The following is a 24,756-nucleotide window of genomic DNA, read 5'->3' as shown; positions in this document are numbered from 1 at the left end:
TTTTCTTTTTCGGACTTAACCTACTTTTTTTGCATTTCGTATTTTGATCTCCTTGGAATCACTATAGTATTTTGGGTCGATGCGAGTTTGGGTATATTATGCAAAGTAATTTTTGCATTGGAGCACTAAATCATAGAACTCCTAAATAAACAAATCAAGTATGGCAATACTGAACAAAAAACAGGGAAGAAATGTCAAAATCAACCACTTTTTCGTTTGTTGAATGTGAAAAAGTGAACTTTGAAAATTAATTTAAAATAGAGATCAATGTTTTCTCGCTCTAAAATTGCTATAATTATAATTTTTTTGCACATATCTATCAAATAAAAAAGAAACGCGTGTTGATATTCATGCTGTGGTAATGGAAAGTTGGGCCATTTATTATAATAAATTAATGATTGCGAAAAAATTGAAATAAAAAAGAATCTACCATTGGGGTTATGTCAAAGTTAACTTATATGTCATATTCCATAAACTGCAATGAAAGGTCAAATGTACATTAGAAAACAACTTATATTTAGATTTTAATACTGGGTTAAGATGAAACTCTCAAAGGTTCTGGATTTCTAATTATGAACGACGTCTTAAACTAAAGATACAATATTTTGGTATACAAGCCAATGTATGATAATACCTGAGCTGGAATTGTCATGTACAAAAGATAAACTACCCACTTGGAACAAACTAGCTCTTAGTATAATTGCGTAATTTTTTAGAGAAGATATTTGAGATCAAAAAGGCAAAATTGTTTGAGTTTTTGAGAACTCTGTATATCAATCAATTATATTTAGAATAAATTCCAAATTGTAAAATAAAAATTCTTATATAAAGCCAGACGTTTTTGTGAATAGAAATCAAAACCCATCAAACAACATCTACTCCGAGAAATAATTCTTATTGGCATCACTTCATCGTAAAATGTCAAACGCATCAATCTAGTACATTCAACTCTGACAAATCTCTAAAAATGTCCGCCATTGGCGAAAATTAAAACGTTTTACCAGAGTGGCTACGCTTGTGAAAATTAGAAATTTTTAAATGCAATTTAATTCATCAAAAGTGTAATAAAAACAATAAATAAGAGAAACAAAACGATCCGGTTATAAAAGGTAATACATTTTTAGTTTAGAAAATATTCCGCCGGTCGAATTAGACACCATAAAAAAAAACCGCTTTGCTTTTCAACCTCGCGTTGATTTGCATTAATATCGATTTTTGTTTTTCCGTCTCAAAAAATGTATTTTTCATTTTTTATCTCAAATATCTCGTTCATTTTTAGACAAGTTTTATCAGAAAAATGTGTTCTTCAAAGAAATATGTTTTTTTTTTGCAAATAAAATTTCATTACTATTTTCATAAATTCCTTGATTTCACATTTTCCAAAATGTCTCGAGTGGCAGACGAGGCATTACCATCCGTGTATATATATATGTACATATATGTATGTATTGCAAATATTTTAATACCTATTTTTCTTCCCAGACATCTTAATTCACAATGGCGATTCCGCCTTACATGCTTCCCCCGGCGCCGTGGGCTGCCCAAATTATGGCCCACCAGCAGGCTTGTGCCGCTGCTCAGGCCCAACAGCAGGCGCAACTGCACGCCCACCAGATGGCCAACCAAATCCAGCAAATTCCTCCCCCGGGAGCACCGTTGCCACCATCGTCATCACAACTTGGACACATTCCAACTCCAAAACCTGAAATTATAACGGAAGAGAAGCTCCAAGAAAAAGGTTTGCATTCTTTTTTCATCCAATAGATTTTATTGTGGTCATTGCAAAAACCCTGATTATAGCTCAAAAATGGGCACAACTACAGTCGAAGAGATTTGCTGAGAAGCGCAAATTCGGGTTTGTTGATGCTCAAAAAGAGGACATGCCACCGGAGCATATTCGGAAGATTATTCGCGACCATGGGGATATGACAAGTCGCAAGTACCGACACGACAAGCGTGTTTATTTGGGAGCTTTGAAGTACATGCCGCATGCTGTTCTTAAGCTGCTCGAGAACATGCCCATGCCATGGGAACAAATTCGAGATGTTCAAGTCTTGTATCACATAACTGGTGCTATAACCTTCGTAAATGAGATCCCGTGGGTTGTGGAACCAGTTTATATCGCGCAGTGGGGGTATGTTACTATTTATTTGCGTTTTGTATTTTTTTCTTTTTAAACGGAGCATCTTTTAGGACAATGTGGATTATGATGCGTCGAGAGAAACGTGATCGTCGTCACTTCAAACGCATGCGCTTCCCTCCATTTGACGATGAAGAACCTCCACTAGATTATGCGGATAACGTTCTGGATGTGGAACCACTTGAAGCAATTCAAATTGATTTGGATTCAGATGAAGATGGCAGTGTTCATAAGTGGTTCTATGAACATAGGCCATTAGTTGGAACACCGTAAGTTACATTAAACATCATATTACATTTTGGTTTCAATTTTCTCATTATTTGTTTCCTTTTTTTTTAGTTATGTAAATGGGTCAACGTATCGCAAATGGAATTTAACACTTCCGCAATTGGCAACACTGTATCGTTTAGCCAATCAACTCCTTACCGATTTAGTGGACAATAACTTTTTCTATTTATTCGATCCGAAAAGTTTCTTTACTGCTAAGGCTTTAAATATGGCTATTCCTGGTGGACCTAAATTTGAACCGCTTATTAAGGATCATAATGTTGGGTAAGTAATCTTTTTTTAGTTTTCTTAAAATTTAAGACTTTTTATTAGACCTTAAACAACAACAAACAGAACTAGAACTTGTTATTTAAGTTTCTAGTAAAAATTTAAAGCTTGTTGGTGAAAAGAAAACTATAATTTTAATATTTTCTTATATCAAAATAAATCTTACAACATACGTACACACATAATCTTCCAGGAAAAACATAAAGGCAAACTACAACTTTAATCGTAATCAGAGCAACATAATGTTACGATATTAAATATTTCATTTAAAGAAGAATTACTCGCATTTTTGCTCCTTTAAGGTTCCGAAATAAGTTAAAAGTTAAATATAATGCTTAAATTGGATTAACAACATAAGAAAGAAACACAACATTTTTTTTGTAAGCAACGGTTTCCCTGACAACAGTACTCGCACACAGGAATGGTTGAGAGTTGTAAGTCACTAGGTACTAGTTCTTAAAAATGTGAGAAAGATACAAATAACTAAGAAGAAGAAAATGGTAAAGAGAAAATAAGAAGACACCATTTATATTGTTATTATTATTTCAAAGTATTAAAAAAGTAATCTGTTTTCAAAATTCTGTATTTCAAAATACTCTTAAAAAGGCTAAAAAATGAAAATCGATTTTTATTTTGTAACCTTATTGACAGCATTTTGAAATACAGAATTTTGATATACAGAATTTTTAAATAAAGAATTTTGAGGTGCAATATTTTGATCATGCAGTATTTTGTACATACAGTGTTTTGAAATACATTATTTTGAGATACAGTATTTTAAATACATTATTATGATCCATACAGTATTTAGACCCCAACCCGATAAAAGGTTGTATGTAAATAAAATTACAAATTTGTTTGTTCTTGTTGCTTTACGAGGTCGACTTAAAAAATGTTGATGTTTCCCTTCCTGTTTATTCCATTTTTTTTTAGTTTTACGTTTCACTTACGTTAGTTTTACGTAAGTGAAATTTATGACGCCCCACTATTATAAAAAAATAAATAGTTGCGCAAATGTCCGTTGAGAAATCTCAACCATTCCGATGTGCAAGTAGTCTTGTTTGGGATGAAGGGGACCGATCATTCGCATTAAACATTTTATTTTAAAGAAACACAATATATGCACATACAATTATAATACCCCATAAATTCCGTAATTCTCTTAATATCGAAAGCATTGAAAAACCAATTTATAATAACGAAATATGAACTGTAAATACAAAACTGAATTCAAAAAGTTGAACGAAGGTTTCTTTTTAAAAAGATGCTCTTACAGTACGTTTGCGGTCACATTGATAGCATTGTTCGGTAGTTTATGATTTGTATTATTTTTTGAACTTCTGATATAAATATTGTCAGTCTTATTTAATAGAATTCGCTAAACAGATGAATAGTTATACAGTGAATAAGGATTTATGTAGGCTCTATGTAACGTTGCAAAAATTCCTATTTATAAAAAAATCTGCTATAAATTTTAGTTATACAATGCTTATATCAAAAAAAGTGCCAAAAGTACTATAAAATCTGCTAGTTGTCATAGCAACTAAAATATAACAAAATAATTCCAATTATTTGTATGATATTCTCTTTCGAAAATCTATATTTTTTTTAGATTCTTCGTTTCTTCGGCTCACGAGCTAAACTCGAGAGGCATTATTGTTTTTATTTTAATTTCAAAAAGAGAGGAGAGAAATCAAAATGACATTTACGAAATAATAATAACAATAATTTTCTTATGTAGGCTCTATTCAACCTCAAAACGCGTTTAGCTTATTATGGGACTATGCAACCTTGTATAAGTTTTATAAATAGCATTTTTGCGTTTAGAGGCATTATAGAGATAACATAACTTTATGTAGGCTCTATACAGCGTTTTTAAATAAGACTGTGTATGTTTTGAAGTAAGCCCTAGTAACCTCAAAGTGTTTGCATATTTGTACTCAAACACACCGTAGATCGTAGAAGGTGTGAATAATTTATTTACTCCTTTTTTTTAACTAAATTAAAATTCGGTGGCGCAACAGTCCGTTGTGAACCAGGGCCTAGTGACTTACAACAACTCTCTCAGCAGGAATTGAACCCAAGACCCCTTGCATGACAGTCCAACGCACTAACCATCATGCCACAGGTACTTCAGTACAGGTACCGAAAGACTCCCCTTCCCTTCTGGGTAAATGATATAAAAGCAATTAAATTAAAGCCCAAAAAACTTCACTTCTGTTGTCAAAAAAAAATCAAAGTTTGACAAGGTTAATTATGTCCAAGTTCCTTTAGTAACGGAAAAAAAAAAAAAACAATTTATGGCTGAATGAAAGTTAAATACAAACAAGAAACAATAATTTTATTATTACTAAGTTTCCATGTATAATTATATCATTAACCCCACATCAGTCTTGTTAATTTTATAATTGTGTCAAAAATTATGGACTAAAGCGTGCTAATTGGAAAGGTACGTAGGTAGGATTTTCGTACTTTGGCGAAACGCATTGAACTGAAATTCAGAACATACAGTTTGCATTAAATGCACATCGCCGCGTTTTTGGTTTCTGTAAATTTGTGAGACAGCAAAAAAATGATGATAACACGCGTTAACCGAAAAACAGCGGCTGATTCTCAACAAAGATGCAGGACACGACTTATGTACCCAATAAATGTTATGATGGGTCAGCATGTACATTTTGACATTTTTTAGAGCACTATGTGCAGAGGAGAAATGTTGAACAGATGAACAAGACCATGGCCCGAGCACACATCATTATCATCATCAGCTTGGATTCATTCAACAAACCTTTCCTTTATCCCGATCGCGAGCTCTCGCTATACAGTTGCGCACCCCAAAACTTCGGGCGTCCTGGTCTACGCTATCTCTCCAGTGTCTGCCACGTTGTTGCCTACTATAAAAATTATTATAAAGACTTTTTAGCGCTGATTCCTCTTCGCTCAAGCGCTAGATGTCCACCATCGTTTTGTTGCGATATGTGCTTCCAGGTGAAAGCCTAAGACACACCAGCACAAAAAACCCGAGAGAGTAGTTTCTGGTCAATACAATTACGATCCAATAAAAAACTTCTGCCGATATTAAAAAAAATTGTTGCAGCTTGAAAACTCTTTTATTTTGTACACTTAGCTGCTGCTTCATTTCCAATTATGACACCAATTAACGAGTTAATGCCTCATGATATCAAAAACTTAGAAAGTTTTGAATAGGTGTTCTTTAACGCTGGCAAAAACGGCATTTGTCCAGCCTATTCCCAAAAAAGGCGAACCTTCCTCATCCTCTAATTACCGACCGATTACACTTACGTCCCTTCTTTCCAAGGTCATGGAAACGCTGATTAACTATCAGCTCAAAAAATATTTAGAAGATCGAAAGCTTCTTAATGACCGTCAGTACGGCTTTCGAAGCAATAGGTCCACTGGTGATCTCATGGTTCATCTCACCGAACAGTGGAGCAAATCCTTACTTTGGAGAAAGTAAGATTATTGCACTTGCTACTTCAAAAGCATTTGATAGGGTTTGGCATCAGGCTCTCTTATCGAAAATGCGTGCTTTTGGTTTTCATGAATTCTTGCTTCATTGGATTAGTAATTACCTTTCAGATCGTTTAATGCAAGTAGTATTGAATGGATTCAAGTCTGAAAACCATAAAATAAATGCTGGTGTGTCCTAGGGCTCTGTTCTATCTCCAACACTCTCTCTCTCTCATTTTTATTAATGATCTTCTGTTCTGTCTGCAACATCTAATCCAATACATTGTTTCGCTGACCATAGTACTCTTAGCTTTTCATGTTCGTTTTCAGACTTACATCCCTCTTCTTCGGATGTGGAACTGCAACTTCAAAATATGATAAGCTCATTAAATTCCGACCTAAAGAGCATTGTTCAATGGGGATAAAAAAAACCGCGTGGAATTTAATGCTTCGAAAACGCAATGCTGTCTTGTATCGTTAAAGCGAGATATATCCCCCATTATCCATGGATGGTACTTGCATCAATGAGACTGAACATCTCGATATTCTGGGTATGTGTGTCACCAACCACCTCTTGTGGAATGATCAGATACGCGATATCGCCAAAAATGCCGCAAGGTGTTTGGGTTTCCTTAGGTGATGCAAGAAATATTTCACCCCTTCTGATCTCGCTGTTATCTACAAAACTTATATACTTATAAGCTTGAGTATAACTCCCATCTTTGGGCTGGTGCTCCTGCAACTTACATAAGCCTCTTAGATAGTATTGAACGTAGAGCATTTAAATTGATAGATGATAATATCATCATAAGTTAATTTACTTTGCTTTTTTACTTCGTTCATTTACTCTGTCTTTCCTAGTCATTGCAATATTTTGGAATTCAAAACCAATGTGCATCGTCATCTCCATTTAAACCCTCTCTCCTCTTCCTAGTGCTCACGATGTGCATAACAAGGGTAGTAATATCCCCTTGAGTGTGCACGTATTTTAAAAAAAAGAAATGTTTTATATTAAAAATCGTTTTTTTTTACCTCTAGCAGGCGTTTATGTTATTCTCCTTGATATTAGTTCTCTTCTTTGAAAGCCTACATCGGAAAATGTTTTTTAAATATTCATCAACATTTTCCGAATTGTATGCTATTTTTGGTATCAATTTGTATAGTAAAATAAACGAAAAAACATATATTCTGCCAATATGCAAATGAAATAAAAGAATATAAAAATATAGTTGTTTTTTTTTTTATTCTAAGTATAATTTTACATGCACGTACATTTTATATAATATCCAAACATATACATATATATTAATATAGGTACATTTAAAATCCTTACACCTAAAGAGCTGAAACTTGGGAACCAAATGTTGTATGCGTTTTAATTATTTATTTTTATTTTTTATTGTAATTCTAGAGATGAAGATTGGAACGAATTTAATGACATAAACAAAGTAATCATCAGACAGCCAATCCGTACAGAGTACAGAATAGCTTTTCCTTATCTGTACAACAATATGCCACACTTTGTCCATTTATCATGGTAAGTTTTTTTTTTTTTTAATATTTTTAGGTTTATACTTTACTCTCCACAAACAAAACATCAAAGCTGTATATTAGAAGTTTTGAAATATAAAACTTGTGGTATAAAAATCAAGCCAAATAAGAAAATTTACTACAAAATTATGCGATTAAAAAACAAACAAAATTCTTTTAAATTTTCGTTTTGGTATGGCCAGCGTAAATTGCAAAGATAAAATACTGTTGGAATTGCTGATGGTCATGAACAAGAGTTTTTGTTATGTTGCTTAAATTTAAACAAGAGGATAGAGCATAAATTCATATTCTAACTTTTTTCCCAGGTATCATACTCCTAATGTGGTATATATCAAAACTGAAGATCCTGATTTGCCTGCTTTTTACTTTGACCCCCTTATCAATCCCATATCGCATCGACATTCTGTGAAGGTAAAAGATTTTTGATTTAATACAAATAAAATCCTTTACTTATTTTCAATGTTTCCATAGATTCCTGAACCGATGCCAGATGATGACGAAGACTTCAGTTTGCCAGACGATGTGCAACCATTTTTACAAGATACTCCGTTGTACACTGACAACACAGCCAATGGAATATCTCTTCTTTGGGCACCACGGCCGTTTAATTTACGCTCAGGACGTTCTCGTCGAGCTATAGATATACCTTTGGTTAAGGCTTGGTACAAGGAACATTGTCCGCCAGGACATCCAGTTAAGGTGCGTGTCAGCTATCAAAAATTGCTCAAGTATTATGTTCTGAATGCCCTCAAACATAGGAAACCAAAACCACAAAAGAAGAGGTAAATCGAACGAAATTGGATTTCAAATGGGTTTTGTTTTAAAGATATTTTCTTTCACCACAGATATTTGTTCCGATCGTTTAAGGCAACCAAGTTCTTCCAAACAACCACACTTGACTGGGTTGAAGCAGGTCTGCAAGTTTGTCGACAGGGCTACAACATGTTAAATCTTCTCATCCACCGAAAGAATTTGAACTATCTTCATTTGGATTACAATTTCAACTTGAAGCCTGTTAAAACTCTCACAACAAAGGAAAGAAAGAAGTCTCGTTTCGGAAATGGTTAGTTGATAGTTTTCCATTTTAGAAACTTATTTTCAATTAACTAGATGAGACGTTTTATATTAAAACACAAAAAAAAACTTTGTGAATAACTAATTTTGTAGTAACCGAAATCCAACTGCTTCGATGGCTTCTATGTCACGTAACTTCTATGATTTATGAATATTGCTTCAAATAAAGTGCAGTCTTGACACTTTAATGATATAATTTAAAAGAAAACTCGAAGATTATCCTTGTATTTTTATTATCTCTGTCTTTTAAGTTTTCAAAATTGTTTCTTTGTAGCTTTCCATTTGTGTCGTGAAATTTTGCGTCTAACGAAGTTGATTATCGATTCACATGTTCAATATCGTCTTAACAATGTGGATGCTTTCCAATTGGCCGATGGTCTTCAGTACATCTTTGCCCATGTGGGACAACTTACAGGAATGTATCGATACAAGTACAAACTTATGAGACAAATTCGAATGTGCAAAGATTTGAAGCATCTCATTTACTATCGATTCAATACAGTGAGTGACAAAACAACAAACACACATTTCTTATCTTTGATTTTAAAGCTGTACATATGAATTTTCAGGGACCAGTTGGAAAAGGACCTGGTTGTGGGTTCTGGGCACCTGGCTGGCGAGTGTGGCTCTTCTTCATGAGAGGAATTACACCGCTCTTGGAACGATGGCTGGGAAATTTGCTTTCTCGTCAATTTGAAGGTCGTCATTCGAAGGGAGTGGCTAAGACCGTTACAAAGCAACGTGTGGAGTCTCACTTCGATTTGGAATTGCGTGCATCGGTTATGCATGACATTGTTGATATGATGCCGGAAGGTATTAAACAAAACAAAGCTCGAACCATTCTGCAGCATCTATCGGAGGCTTGGCGTTGTTGGAAAGCCAACATCCCATGGAAAGTACCTGGGCTGCCGATTCCCATTGAAAATATGATTCTTCGTTACGTTAAAATGAAGGCTGATTGGTGGACAAACACGGCCCATTACAATCGAGAGAGAATTCGTCGTGGAGCAACAGTCGATAAGACTGTGTGCAAAAAGAATTTGGGCCGATTGACCCGTTTGTATTTGAAAGCAGAACAAGAACGTCAGCACAATTACTTGAAGGATGGTCCTTACATCTCACCCGAAGAAGCTGTTGCTATTTACACTACAACCGTGCATTGGTTGGAATCAAGGCGATTTGCACCAATACCTTTTCCTCCGCTATCCTACAAGCATGACACAAAGCTACTCATCTTGGCTTTGGAACGATTAAAAGAAGCATACAGTGTAAAATCCAGATTGAATCAAAGTCAACGTGAGGAGTTGGGATTGATAGAACAGGCTTATGATAATCCCCATGAAGCTTTGTCTCGTATCAAGCGTCATTTGCTAACACAACGTGCTTTCAAAGAGGTTTGTTAAAGAAGAGAATATATATAGTACATAAATAAGTATGTTTCAGTTTGCTTTCAAGAACATACAGACTTTCTTATTATTCAAGTTAAAAGTTAGTTTTTCCTTTTTAGGTTGGAATAGAATTTATGGATCTGTACAGTCATTTGATTCCTGTCTATGATGTTGAACCATTGGAGAAAATTACCGATGCATACCTCGATCAATATTTGTGGTATGAAGCAGACAAGAGACGTCTGTTTCCACCATGGATCAAACCTAGTGACACAGAACCACCGCCACTTTTGGTCTACAAGTGGTGTCAAGGTAAATTAATAGCAAATTTCATTCAATTTTGTTTAGTTTAAGATTTGATTTTATCAATCTCTGATCATTATTGGTGTGTGATTTGTAGCAAAGTGATTTGTATTTGAAATCCCCTTGTTGCAAACCTCACGCTGATGATGATTCAAACTCAACATAAGAATTTGTTTTCCTTTTGCAAGTTATATAAAATTATTTAAAAAATAAAGGTACAACTAATTGATAAAAATTGTCCAATTCCAAAAAAAAAACTTACATAATTAAAACACTTTGATAGGTATCAATAACTTGCAAGACGTCTGGGATGTAGCTGAAGGCGAATGCAACGTCCTGCTCGAATCTCGATTTGAGAAACTTTATGAAAAAATTGATTTAACATTGCTCAATCGTTTGCTTCGCCTCATTGTCGATCACAACATTGCCGATTACATGACAGCCAAAAATAACGTTGTAATAAATTACAAAGACATGAACCACACCAACAGTTATGGAATTATTCGTGGTCTACAATTTGCCTCGTTCATCACTCAATACTACGGATTGGTTTTAGATCTACTCGTTCTTGGTCTGCATCGAGCTAGCGAAATGGCCGGTCCACCACAAATGCCAAACGATTTCCTCACCTTCCAAGATACTCCTACTGAAACTGCGCATCCTATTCGACTGTATTGCAGATATGTTGATAGAATCCACTTGTTCTTCAGATTCTCAGCAGAAGATGCAAGAGATCTAATCCAGAGATACCTCACTGAGCATCCTGATCCAAATAATGAAAACATTGTCGGCTATAACAATAAAAAATGTTGGCCACGAGATGCGAGAATGAGACTTATGAAACATGATGTTAATTTGTAAGGACACAAAACTACGATACATAGTGTAAATATTTCAAATTTCTTATTTTTTTTATTAACAGAGGAAGAGCTGTGTTTTGGGATATTAAAAATCGACTGCCGCGTTCGGTGACCACGATCAATTGGGAATGTACATTTGTTTCGGTATATTCTAAGGACAATCCTAATTTGTTGTTCAATATGAGCGGCTTTGAGTGCAGGATTTTGCCAAAGGTTCCTTTCCTTAAAAAAAGTACAGATATAAGAACCGAATTTGAAAATAGATTTTCTTTTTCTTTTGAAATTTAGTGTCGGACGCAGCATGAAGAATTCACCCATCGTGATGGGGTTTGGAATCTCCAGAATGAGGTTACAAAGGAACGAACAGCGCAGTGTTTCTTGCGTGTCGACGATGAGTCATTGGGTCGATTCCACAACCGAGTGAGGCAAATTCTAATGGCATCTGGATCCACTACATTTACTAAGGTAGGATTTCATCGATTTCCTGCTTTAAAAAGTAGCCTTAAAATCCTTGTTTTCTTTAGATTGTAAACAAATGGAACACAGCATTAATTGGTTTGATGACCTATTTCCGAGAAGCTGTTGTCAACACCCAAGAATTACTCGACTTGTTGGTGAAGTGTGAAAATAAGATACAAACTCGTATAAAGATTGGTTTGAATTCCAAAATGCCTTCGCGTTTCCCACCGGTAGTGTTCTATACGCCGAAGGAATTGGGAGGTTTGGGAATGTTAAGTATGGGTCACGTGCTCATTCCTCAATCTGACTTAAGGTGGTCCAAACAAACTGACGTTGGTATCACACATTTCCGATCAGGTTTGTTTTTTTTTCCAACTAAATTCGAAACGAATGGTCAAAACTAATAGCCAAATTTTTAAGGTATGTCTCATGATGAGGATCAATTGATTCCTAATCTTTACCGATACATTCAACCCTGGGAAAGTGAATTCATCGATTCGCAGCGTGTGTGGGCTGAGTATGCCCTTAAGAGGCAGGAAGCAAATGCTCAAAATCGTCGTTTAACTCTTGAAGATTTGGAAGACAGTTGGGATCGTGGTATTCCTCGAATCAATACTCTCTTCCAGAAAGATCGACACACCCTGGCCTATGATAAGGGTTGGCGTATCCGGACGGAATTCAAACAATATCAAGTTCTGAAACAAAATCCCTTCTGGTGGACTCATCAACGACACGATGGTAAGCTGTGGAATCTTAACAACTACAGAACGGACATGATTCAGGCGCTGGGTGGTGTTGAAGGAATCTTGGAACACACACTTTTCAAGGGTACTTACTTCCCCACGTGGGAGGGTCTTTTCTGGGAGAAGGCATCTGGTTTCGAAGAGTCAATGAAGTATAAGAAGCTGACAAATGCACAGCGTTCCGGTTTGAATCAGATTCCCAATCGTCGATTCACACTGTGGTGGTCTCCAACCATTAATCGTGCTAACGTGTACGTCGGTTTCCAGGTGCAACTCGATTTAACGGGTATTTTCATGCACGGTAAGATTCCCACACTGAAAATTTCACTGATTCAGATTTTCCGTGCCCATTTGTGGCAGAAAATTCACGAATCTATTGTCATGGATCTTTGTCAAGTATTCGATCAAGAGTTGGATGCGCTTGAGATCGAAACTGTTCAGAAAGAGACCATTCATCCACGTAAGTCCTACAAAATGAACTCTTCGTGTGCAGATATTCTGCTTTTCCCTGCATATAAATGGAATGTTTCAAGACCGTCGTTGTTAGCGGATACCAAAGATACCATGGACAACACAACCACGCAGAAATACTGGTTGGATATCCAGTTGAGATGGGGTGACTATGACTCCCATGATGTTGAGCGTTATGCTCGAGCCAAGTTCCTCGATTATACGACCGATAACATGTCCATATATCCCTCGCCAACGGGTGTCCTAATTGCCATCGACTTGGCGTATAATTTGCATTCAGCCTATGGAAATTGGTTCCCTGGATGTAAGACTCTCATCCAACAGGCAATGGCGAAGATAATGAAGGCAAACCCGGCTTTGTATGTGTTGAGAGAGCGTATCAGGAAGGCATTGCAATTATACAGTTCCGAGCCAACGGAACCTTATCTATCGTCACAGAACTACGGAGAACTGTTCTCGAATCAAATCATTTGGTTTGTGGACGACACAAATGTGTATCGAGTAACAATTCACAAGACATTTGAAGGCAATTTGACAACAAAGCCAATCAACGGTGCGATTTTCATCTTCAATCCACGAACTGGTCAGCTTTTCTTGAAGATCATTCACACATCAGTGTGGGCTGGACAGAAACGTTTAGGTCAGTTGGCCAAGTGGAAGACTGCTGAAGAAGTAGCGGCGTTGATTCGTTCCTTGCCAGTGGAGGAACAACCCAAACAGATTATTGTAACCAGGAAGGGAATGTTGGATCCTTTGGAAGTGCATTTATTGGATTTCCCGAACATTGTGATCAAGGGTTCTGAACTGCAGTTGCCCTTCCAGGCGTGTCTGAAAGTTGAGAAGTTTGGTGATTTGATATTGAAGGCAACTGAACCACAAATGGTGTTGTTCAATCTTTACGATGATTGGTTGAAGACAATTTCATCGTACACGGCTTTCAGTCGATTGATTTTGATCCTCCGAGCACTCCACGTTAACACCGAACGAACAAAGATTATTCTTAAGCCAGACAAAACAACGATCACAGAGGCTCATCACATTTGGCCAACTTTAACCGACGAAGAATGGATAAAGGTTGAAGTACAGCTGAAGGATCTGATTTTGGCCGATTACGGTAAGAAGAACAACGTTAACGTGGCCTCACTGACGCAGTCGGAAATTCGTGACATCATCCTGGGTATGGAGATATCAGCACCATCGGCGCAACGTCAACAAATTGCCGAAATTGAGAAGCAGACAAAGGAACAGAACCAACTGACAGCCACAACAACGAGAACAACGAACAAACATGGTGACGAGATTATTACATCCACGACGTCCAACTACGAGACGCAGACCTTTAGTTCCAAGACTGAATGGCGTGTGCGTGCGATATCAGCAACAAATCTCCACCTTCGAACCAATCATATCTACGTTAGCTCTGACGACATCAAGGAAACTGGCTACACATATATTCTGCCTAAGAATATTCTGAAGAAGTTTGTGACTATTTCCGATTTGAGAGCACAAATATCGGGATACCTCTATGGAGTCTCGCCTCAGGACAATCCTCAGGTTAAGGAAATTCGTTGCATTGTAATGCCACCACAATGGGGTACTCATCAGACAATAAATCTTCCTAATGTCCTGCCCACCCATCAATATTTGAAAGATATGGAGCCGCTTGGCTGGATTCACACTCAACCCAACGAACTGCCCCAACTTTCACCGCAAGATATAACAACGCACGCGAAAATCATGCAGGACAACAGTTCGTGGGACGGAGAGAAGACTATCGTGATAACGTGTTCGTTTACTCCTGGTTCTTGTTCTTTGACCGCCTACAAACTAACACCCTCCGGCTTTGAATGGGGTTCCAAGAACACCGACAAAGGCAACAACCCCAAGGGATACTTGCCATCGCACTACGAAAGAGTACAAATGTTATTGTCGAACAAGTTCCTTGGCTTCTTTATGGTACCTGCACAGGGAAGCTGGAATTACAATTTCATGGGAGTGCGACACGATGCGAATATGAAATACGAATTGCAATTGTCCAATCCAAAGGAGTTCTATCACGAAATTCATAGGCCGTCACATTTCTTGTTGTTTGCGAACTTGGAAGATGGTGGTGATGGCACGGGCGCCGATCGGGAGGATATGTTTGCGTAGAGGAATAGTTTTTTGGATTGTATGTGCTAAATATTATGTAATTTAATTTTTAATTTAGTTTGTAAGGAGAGTTTATTTTTTTTATAAAATTTAAACAAAACCACAAATTGTTGAAATAAGGTTTTTAACGAATAAAATAAAATGAAAATGACTATAAACAAAATTAAGATTAAATTTTGAAGTTTTTAAAGAAGTTGTGTATTGTATTTTTGGGAAACATCGATCCTGTTCTTGAGTCTAAATTTGAAGATATTCTCTCCCTCCTCTAAATTTGCATGAATTAAAAAAAAAATTTAAATATTAGAAATGTTAAGTTAGACATAAGACGGAGTTTTTGAGCCCTTCTTTCGTACATATGTTTGAACAAATTAATAATTGATTAGGTTAGGTCAATGGGCTGTTGATGAATGTAGACCCTAGTATTGAAATTCCCTGAAAATAAAATATAAAAAACTGGATTGCTTTAGCAATTTAGAGATTTTTATAAAGCCTAATGGGCTGTTGCCTGAAATGTTTTTCAGTTCTTCAATATTATTTGTTTCTATTGTGGAATTGTGCTGGGCAGTATCATTAGAAGTGCGCTATGTCTTCTTGCTCTACCTCATGACTGCAGCCTTTGTTGCTGCGAGAATGGATCATTTTATTCGTTATCCAAGCAGGAGATATAGAAGCAAACGAAACAATTTTACAAAAGTACGATAACAAGAAAAATGTGTAAAAACGATATTGAGGGTTTTTTTTAACGATTTTACCTTATTCTTGATGCGAGCCTATATATTTTGTTCGGATTAGACTCAATAAAAAAAATTAAGTTAAACCTTAAGAATTGGTACAATGAACAAAAGTTAATATCGTTTAGAACAAGTTTTGACGAACTTTTAAATGTTGACCCATTTTTTTAACAAGGTTTGTGATTCGGGTTATTTTAAAATGAAAAACAAATATATTTGCATAAACAGATAAATGAGCCTTGTCACGAATTCCATCGTAAATGGAAACTTACGATCCCGAAATTAAGTGGTTGAAATTCTTATACAATTTTGCATTACGAACGGATTTTGTGATACGGTTTTTCAGAATTCGTAAAATGGAATAAAGTAAAATTTAGTCTTAAAACTTTAGCTACATTTAAAACTTACTGAAAACAATTCAAAAGTGAAAATTTAATAAAATGAACTAGATACAAGTCTTTTTAAATGCTTAGTGCTGTTTAGTTATGCCTTTAGACGTGTATTATAAGCCACAAAACTGAAGAGTTCCTAAAACTATTATGCTATTATTTTCCTTAATGAACTAGGTCCTCCTCAAGAAACTTCTCGATTTAGCTCGATACTTAACTCCAAGTTGAATTACAACACCTTCCTAATAAAACTAATGCAACAGTTATCAATGTTATTTTGTTTTGTTGGTAGCTTTATTTGTTAATTTATTTGTTTAGATATTTTTCAACGGAACTACAATAATAGATCTTCTAAATATTTTTCAAATTCTTCCTCACGTTCTACGGTTTCAACCTCGACCTCTGGCTTACTCCATATATTAACGATTTCCTCTTCGTGAGTATCAATATTGGAACTACTTTCATTCTGAGCACTTTTTGAAGAAGCAGGATTAATCATATCTAATGATTCGCTTTGAGTTTGTTGTTCTTCATATACGACTTCTTCATCGTCATCATCTTTTTTGTGATGTTTATGTTTCGATAACTTTTTCTTTGACTTCTCTAGTCGTTTTTGCTTTTTCACTTCGCGTTTCTGGTGAGTATAGTTCAATTGCTTAGAACAATCCGGACATAGACCTGAAAAGAAAATTGAAACTTATCAAGCAAGCCGGTAAGTGATATTGATGATCAAAACTTACGTAACTTAATGAGAGCATTCATTTTTTGACCCTTTTCCATGTATGCAAAATTAACTTCCCAACTGCGTAGGGTCTCTTTCGATGGGCATTTTCGACTTCCACAAATAAATTGACCCTTGCCGGAGACGACTTCTTGTTCTGTTCGCCATCTGAGAGCGATCTTTGATATTTTTTCACAAAAAAAAAAAAACAATTGGATTGAAATTTATCTATACACACTCACCTTATTTTCCTTGTATCTACTCAAATCCGAAATGCAATATTCCTTAAAAAGTTTGTCGTAGTACTTTTTTGCCAGTCGAGTTTCCCAAGAGTCAGGCTCGTCCTCGTCTTCCCATAGAAATCTGTGATTCTCACGGATGACATCGATATCACGTTTGTGCTTACTGTTTTGTGCTGCAGCTTTATTAAGGATGAATGTTTTAAGAATATAGTCGTGGCGTTCTTGTCCATTTAGAGATTGAATTGGAAACATTATTTTTAATTTATTCACTGGTCCACTGGTTATTATTAAGCTAAATTAGAAATACAAAAGAGGTGTGTTTTCTTTTTGTATATTGTTTATGTCGATTTTATAGTACTGTCAAGAGTGTCAAGTTTATCCTGTCAATTTGTTTTTAATAAATGGACGCATTCAGTTTCAAAGTGCACATTAATAGTACCCTGGTCGGTTTAAGGCGAACTTGCTTGAATCTATATGTGCGAATTACGAAGAAAAGTAGAAGTAAATGGATGCTAAGAAGACGAATGTCCAAAGTAATAAATAATACGCACTTTTTTTTAAGGTCTCTGCATTTTTACTAGCTAACTGAGGTTTATGAGTTTACAATTTAAAATTGATCACACATAAATTAAGATTTTGTCCAAAAAAAAAAACAAACACAAACCTTGTATTAACAAGGTTTTCTCACTCATTAACCGATTAGTCCAAGTGCGTATACATAGACAAAACACCAATATACCAATTTTTGATGGATTTAAGGCCGCAAAACTATTTATATTAAACCATTTTTAACCTAACATAATCCAGTGTCGCAGTTAAGATATTTAAAACACCGATTAAGATGGCTTAGGTGAGTACTTGTTTCGAAAATGTGATTATATTCAATAGACCCTACAAATTCTTCTGTGACGATTATCTCGTCTCCAAGAAAAGTTCACTTTTATTGTAAACAAGTTTCCGAATTTATGAAAAATAGCTTTCTTCCCCGTAGAACGACAGCTTCATAACTAAACACATATAAAGCAGGACTAAAAAAATGTAAAAAGGAGTAGATCTGCAAATGGGAGGTAGTGGGGGAGCTGCTGGCTGAAAAAGCTACACCAGTTTTGGAAATAGAATTCAAACTGAATAATGGCAAATAATTGAAATCGAAGGCCAAGCCTGGAAAAATATTGCAAAAGACTTTGGGCCTTACCAATAATCAAAATTAAAGCTGACTTAAATATTTAACTGGGTTTTAAATATTTTAGCATACCAATAAACATTTTAATTAAGGGCTAACGCCCACTTAAATTTTGTTTTAAAACTCAACTATAAACGGACACTTAAATTAAACTCCATGGTTTGCACTCTCATTTTGACAAGCATACCCAACAAATACTTCTCAGGTCACAGGACTTGAGATTTGTTGTGATTGTTGTCTGCTAATTGTTCGTAGCAATATTTTATAAAAAAGTAAGTCGAATATTACTTGTTTTAATATAGGGCTCACTGAGGAATTTGATGAAGTCCCTTGCTTTAGAGGCCAAAGCTCTAACAAATTTCTTAACACAATTACTAACAGATTGTTGAGAAATATTGTGGCAATCACGTGAAGAAAAAAAAGTTTTTGAAACATTGAATATTAATTTAATTTTAACTTACCAACATCCTTCTGGTAAGATCCTGCGGCAAAATATCTCAGCCCTGTCAATACAATTAGCTCACTTGAAATCGCACCAACACAGTAGCCGAGGCGCAAAAGATCAATAATGAATCGAGCACTTGTCTTATCAGATCTTGAATTTATTTGTTTTATTTTTTAAGTGTTTGCCGGAAAACAAAAATATTTAACTATAGTGCCGATAAAACTCGGTATCGCCATATTTTGTGAATGGTTCAATTTTGTTTTTGTATACTTTTCGCCTCCTTGCTTCGGCCACAGCTTCTAAGATATTTATGTAAATTTTCCATTATTGAATCGTCCGAATCCATTTCAAAACTTAATTTTAATCAAATATTTTCGTTTATGTTTGCAAATTTTTCTTATGACAATTCAATGCTGTCTTGTTGACAGAGAATGTAGTAGATATTGAAATAGAAGGCTAATTAGTAAAAGACGTGTTGATTTTGGTTATAAGTATACACGAAAATTAACTCGCTGTTAAAATTTAACTCAACGATAACTAAACGTATGTTTAGCGAATTATTATTGGTAAGGCCCTTGAATTGAAGGGGAAACATAATAGAGATAGATGGAGCCGCTATAGCGGGAGGCACGAACCAATTGCACAGACAATAATAGTTATGATGACAATTACAATGTTTTCGTTGTCTTGCAATTATTTTTAAAATATTTCTTTTACTGGAAATTGAAAAGAAAAAATCCTCCTTCGGCTAAACACCTTTCCGGATACAAAAATATTTGAAAAGAATTCTTTATTTTGCTGAATGCATCACTTGATTTTTCGATATTTATCGATAACACATCGTGCTCTTATCATTATCATCACTCATCAGCTGTTTTTTTTTTTTTAATTTTGACGTATCATGCTTGTTTAGAAAGTGTTGTTTTACAAAACGCACAACACAAACAAAAATAAAAATATGAAATTAAACGAAAATATTAAAATTATAGGATCAAATGTTATTCTTGTTCCTTATGAAGAAAAACATGTGGAAAAGTAAGTTTGAATAGCATTTTCTAATTAGAAGCTCACATTGATTAATTTCATATAAAAGGTACCACAAATGGATGAAAAACCCCGAACTGCAAGAACTAACCGCCTCCGAACCATTGACGATAGAAGAAGAATATCAAATGCAAGCTACTTGGCGTAATGATGATGATAGTAAATAACAAACTAATAATCAATTCCAATTGCTTTTTAATTATAGATTCACTTTTTCTATCCCCCAGAGCTAACTTTTCTTGTAGTTTCTCGCCAGATATTTTCTGATACCCAAGATGAAATAGAATCCCTAGTTGGTGATACAAATCTATTTTTACGCATTGATGAAGATGAGGAAAATAATAAGGAAATTCGAGTTGCTGAAGCTGAAATAATGATTGCAGAAACTGCATTCCGCGGCCAGCGATTAGGATGGGAGGCAATGTTACTTTTGTTAAAATATGTTCAAAAACATCTGCCTATAGACAAATTTGAAGTTAAAATAGGATTTGATAATGTAAAGAGCATAAATATGTTTGGTAAAATGAAATTTGTAGAATCATATCGAACGGATGTCTTCAAAGAAGTCACAATGGAACGGCCAGTCACAAAAGATTGGATCAGTTGGTTAGACAAACAAGTGCAATTAACTGTGGAACAGTATAAAAACCACCTGTAATAAACTTACAAACAAAAATAACAATTTTGTGTATTACATTTATTTTTGATTTGTGCTTTGATTTTTGTAGAAAATTGAGATTTATTTTAATTCTTTTTAACTGCTACCAGTACCAACCACATGCGGCAACTTCTGGTTACACGAAAAGAAGAAAATACAAATTGCATTAATTTCTGGTAAGTTACTATCTGCTTAAGTAACATATAATTCTTTTTAGTTTTACGCTCTGCGATTCTACACCTACCCCCTTCCGCAGGACAGTCGAATAAAACAAAGTATTAGGAACAAAAACATACATTAAGTGCCGATCACTTAAAACCCGTTTTGTTATTTTAAGGGCATAACTAGTTATAAAATCGTTTTGTGGGGGAGATTATGCGTTGTACTTTTAAATATATTTTCATATTTTATGTGAAAAATAATTAGCTTTTTTAAATTTATTTGACTTTAATGGTTAAACCATTAAAGTGCCTGACAGAAAATTTCTCCCAGACTAACCATATTCTTGCGTTTAAATAAAAGAAAATAGTGGAATAAAAACATGATTACTTACTAAGTAAAGTGGGTTGTTTCAAAAAAGGATAGACACAAATTTAACAACTTTCCGCTTTGGCAGGACTTACAATGCTCATTTTCTTTAGGATCAAGTTTAGTTTGTTTGCTAAAAAAATATGTTAATAAATAAATTGATCTTTCCGTAATCTGAAGACAGGCAATTCTTTGTTTTACTATACTATATAAATCACAAAAAAATATACTGTTCTTTGTTTTACTATACTATATAAATCACAAAAAAATATATAATAAAATAAGAATTATAAAATCCAACATTCATGACGGCATGAAAAAAAAACAAGTTATATAGATTAAACCACAAATCTATAGGTTTTAATTTTCGATAAGCAATTTGTTCTCATGATATCGCATGCGTTTATGAATATGTATGTCCATATCGATATTGCTTCAACTCAAGACTTTCTGTTGATTTGACCTTGTTCTTAATAAGGGCAAAAATACAAAATGTACTTATCAGAATATATAGAAATTATATAAACAAGTCGAGTGCTGTTATAGTATACTTAACATATATGTTTAATTCTTGGTTTTTGAAATAAATGTTACTCTCTCTTCTTTCCAAATGGCGAATATTGTTCTCAAGCAAACACTCGAATAAATATGTATTAATTTTGTCATATCTTCTAATTTAATATTTATATTCATTGGGTATACATATACAAATTTCTGAATATACTTTGTGTGACTAGTTATTCTGTAGTTCCACAAGTTCTGTTTAAAATATTTGAATATAATATGAAAATTGGTTACATTATACATTTTATGTAGAACAAAATACAATCTCCAGTTGTATATGTACCCAAGATTTCACCTGCAAAAATACTTTCAGGTGTCAATAACAAGTTTTTAATGTGCACATCGATGGAGCACCAGGGTCAGAGCCGAGAAAATGAGGGTGAACAAAAATATATCACGATTCGATCAACAAATCTTTGAATACTTACTTCCCTTTTTGTTTAACATTTATTTCTGGCCTATTTCCTATGTATTAGGAATTTTCTTTGTTTTCTTGGGAAAATCAAACAAAAATTTGGGAAGGCAAAATAACATCCAAGGAAAAACTCAATTAATTAAAACAAACAAAATAAAGTATAAATTTCCCACACAACGCTGTTAAGACTAATTAATAGAAAAACAAATTTAACAAGATAATTTATTATTATTATTGTAGGCGCAGCAACTAATAACTTCGGTTGTGTGCACATTTTAACAACAATTACTCTTGAGTACTTGCCTCCTCACCAACAAAATGCCTTATGGTATAGTGACAGTCGATGTCACTGCTTGTTGTTATATCAAAAATGTTTATCTGAAAGTTTGTATATCCAATGTACTCTCTTTAGCTTATCCTACTTTATATTAATAGTTGATTTAATCAAAACTTTACATTATCAGTTGTTTTGTTTAAAACATTAAAAACATTCCTCTTATCTACACAAGTGTGTTAGGTAAGTACCTAATACCTATAGCTTTACCAGATTTCGTGTCAAACCATTTGTCATTGTACTTTCAAGCGTTCTCCAATACGGTCGCAACACATTGAATATTAACTTTTAACCAAAATGTCAGGCTTTAAAAAGGAAAAAATCGGAATCATTGGAAGGTTTGCATTAATAAACATTAATATACGTTATTCTTTTATAATATAACTTTTATTTTTAGTGGTTTAATTGGACGCTCATGGTCAATGCTGTTTGCATCAGTAGGTTATCAAGTAATGCTGTATGATATTTTGCCAGAACAAATTCAAGCAGCTTTACGTGAGACTGAAAAAGAACTAGCTTCTCTGGAGTCGAGGGGTATACTCCGTGGAAAATTGACCAGTCAGCAACAATTCAAGTGCATTTCGGCTACAAATGATCTCAAAGAATTAGCCAAGGATGCTATATTCATTCAGGAATGTATACCTGAAAGGTTGGAAATGAAGCAAAGCCTGTATTTGGATCTTGATAAAGTTGTTGAAGCAAAAACAATTATGTCAAGCTCAACAAGTACTTTCTTGCCGTCGTTATTTAGCAAAGATTTAAAGCACAGAGAGAACGTAAGTGTTGTTTATTTTATTAATGATTATTTGTTGTTTGTTTTCGGTATTCTTGTTTGCATTAGCGATTAAACTTATTGTTTCAAGTGTAGGTATGGATGAAATGGTAGAGGTAGATGTTTTAATCAAGTGGGTTTTCTAATCAAAATATAATATTAGTTTTGTTTTTGTTATAGAAAATACATTCAAAGTAAAAATAATCATTTTCCTATGAAAAGCTTGCATATTGATTAAAGTATAAGCTATGGTCTTTTTTTGTATATATATAAATATGCATGCAAATCGTATTCGTTAATAAGCTTTTTAAAATTGAAAAACAATTTTTCAATGGTCAACTTTTAACTTTAACCTTTCTGATTACAAATCCTAGGATTTGTCCAAACAAAAATTAAATTTGACCTTACCTAGACATCCCCTTTAATTTTTTCATTTATGAGTTAATCCAGATGGGACTTTGTTTGTTATGAACATGTGCCACCTACTACTTGTCGCATAGCGTATGTTTGCTTGCACACTCCTACATTTTATAAAGTTTAACATCGAATTTTATAATATAGAAGCAAAAATATGGAAGCAAGTTCGGTTGAGTTCTTCTTCAGTATGTATAACTTCCAATTTTGATGGGAGTTAAACATTTTCGGAATTAGTTCTTAGGACTGAGTATCTCCGGTCTTATTTTCCATATAAAAATTAATAACTTGTGTTCACTAACATTGAAAATGTGAAGCTCAAGTTGTTTTTTTCCATAAAGCTTATTGTTTTTATTTGTTATAATAAAATTAATTTAATTATTTCACAGATTGTCGTTTCTCACCCCATTAATCCCCCATACTATGTACCACTAGTTGAAATCGTACCTGCCCCATGGACCAAACCTGACGTTGTCATAAAGACTCGCGCTCTTTTAGAAGAAATTGGTCAGAAGCCAGTTACACTTAGTCGTGAAATCGAAGGCTTTGCCTTGAATCGTATACAATACGCTATTTTGAACGAAACATACCGTTTGGTCGAAGCTGGAATTCTAAATGTAAAAGATATCGAAAGTGTAATGTCTGATGGTCTGGGCATGCGTTATGCTTTTTTGGGTCCCCTAGAAACAGCACATTTAAATGCTGAAGGAATGTCCAATTACTTGGAACGTTATTCACCGACAATTTACGCCGTGTCACAAACAATGGGTCCAACACCAAAAATGGGAGGTGCTACTGGTGCTGAAATTGCTAAACAATTAGAAGCCATGGTGCCATTAGATAAGTTGGCCGAAAGACGCGCATATCGCGATAGTTGTTTGACCAAGTTAAGCATTCTGAAAAATGATATCAAAAAAGGATTTTAAATATTCCAATTTTTTTTTTTTTTTTAAATTTGCATTTTATTTACAAAAAAAAAGAAAGAAAAAACTCAAGACTTGTATAAAACAAACAATAAATTGAATATCAATAATATGGATACGTGTTTTCTTTTCAGTTTCTATATAACAAGCTTAATTCATACTTAACCGCTACTTACATATATGTAGATGCATAATACATAATATTTATGAGAAAAAGGTTTTTTTTT

The 24,756-nt window shown here is 34.5% G+C and overlaps 4 protein-coding genes across 4 annotated transcripts; 3 read left to right on the top strand and 1 right to left on the bottom strand.

The window, feature by feature from the left end:
- Positions 1-960: 960 nt before the first annotated feature.
- LOC129952889 (pre-mRNA-processing-splicing factor 8) lies at positions 961-15,333 on the top strand. Its single transcript, XM_056065824.1, has 17 exons — positions 961-1,109; positions 1,483-1,738; positions 1,801-2,134; positions 2,194-2,409; positions 2,480-2,692; positions 7,578-7,703; positions 8,023-8,128; positions 8,189-8,499; positions 8,563-8,780; positions 9,066-9,292; positions 9,361-10,185; positions 10,299-10,491; positions 10,766-11,339; positions 11,405-11,555; positions 11,631-11,807; positions 11,867-12,158; positions 12,222-15,333. Exons 2-17 carry the CDS (start codon positions 1,498-1,500, stop codon positions 15,164-15,166), a joined length of 7,149 nt encoding a protein of 2,382 aa, XP_055921799.1. The 5' UTR covers positions 961-1,109; positions 1,483-1,497; the 3' UTR covers positions 15,167-15,333.
- A 1,225-nt stretch (positions 15,334-16,558) lies between these two features.
- On the bottom strand, positions 16,559-17,583 carry LOC129952895 (protein FRA10AC1). Its single transcript, XM_056065835.1, has 3 exons — positions 17,250-17,583; positions 17,027-17,186; positions 16,559-16,964 (listed from the first exon to the last, which is right to left on the bottom strand). Exons 1-3 carry the CDS (start codon positions 17,499-17,501, stop codon positions 16,621-16,623), a joined length of 756 nt encoding a protein of 251 aa, XP_055921810.1. The 5' UTR covers positions 17,502-17,583; the 3' UTR covers positions 16,559-16,620.
- A 2,171-nt stretch (positions 17,584-19,754) lies between these two features.
- Positions 19,755-20,596, top strand: LOC129952896 (alpha/beta-tubulin-N-acetyltransferase 9). The gene is made up of 3 exons (XM_056065837.1): positions 19,755-19,912; positions 19,971-20,080; positions 20,149-20,596. The coding sequence occupies exons 1-3, from the start codon at positions 19,836-19,838 to the stop codon at positions 20,577-20,579; spliced, it is 618 nt and encodes a 205-aa protein (XP_055921812.1). The 5' UTR covers positions 19,755-19,835; the 3' UTR covers positions 20,580-20,596.
- Positions 20,597-22,421: 1,825 nt separating this feature from the next.
- LOC129952894 (lambda-crystallin homolog) lies at positions 22,422-24,641 on the top strand. Its single transcript, XM_056065834.1, has 4 exons — positions 22,422-22,603; positions 22,670-22,758; positions 22,818-23,196; positions 23,996-24,641. Exons 2-4 carry the CDS (start codon positions 22,718-22,720, stop codon positions 24,530-24,532), a joined length of 957 nt encoding a protein of 318 aa, XP_055921809.1. The 5' UTR covers positions 22,422-22,603; positions 22,670-22,717; the 3' UTR covers positions 24,533-24,641.
- Positions 24,642-24,756: the final 115 nt, after the last annotated feature.

Source organism: Eupeodes corollae, chromosome 3 (genome assembly GCF_945859685.1).
Source record: "Eupeodes corollae chromosome 3, idEupCoro1.1, whole genome shotgun sequence".
Classification (NCBI taxonomy): Eukaryota; Metazoa; Arthropoda; class Insecta; order Diptera; family Syrphidae; genus Eupeodes; species Eupeodes corollae.
Note: the sequence above shows the minus strand (reverse complement) of the source record. Positions and strands in the feature narration are given on the sequence as shown.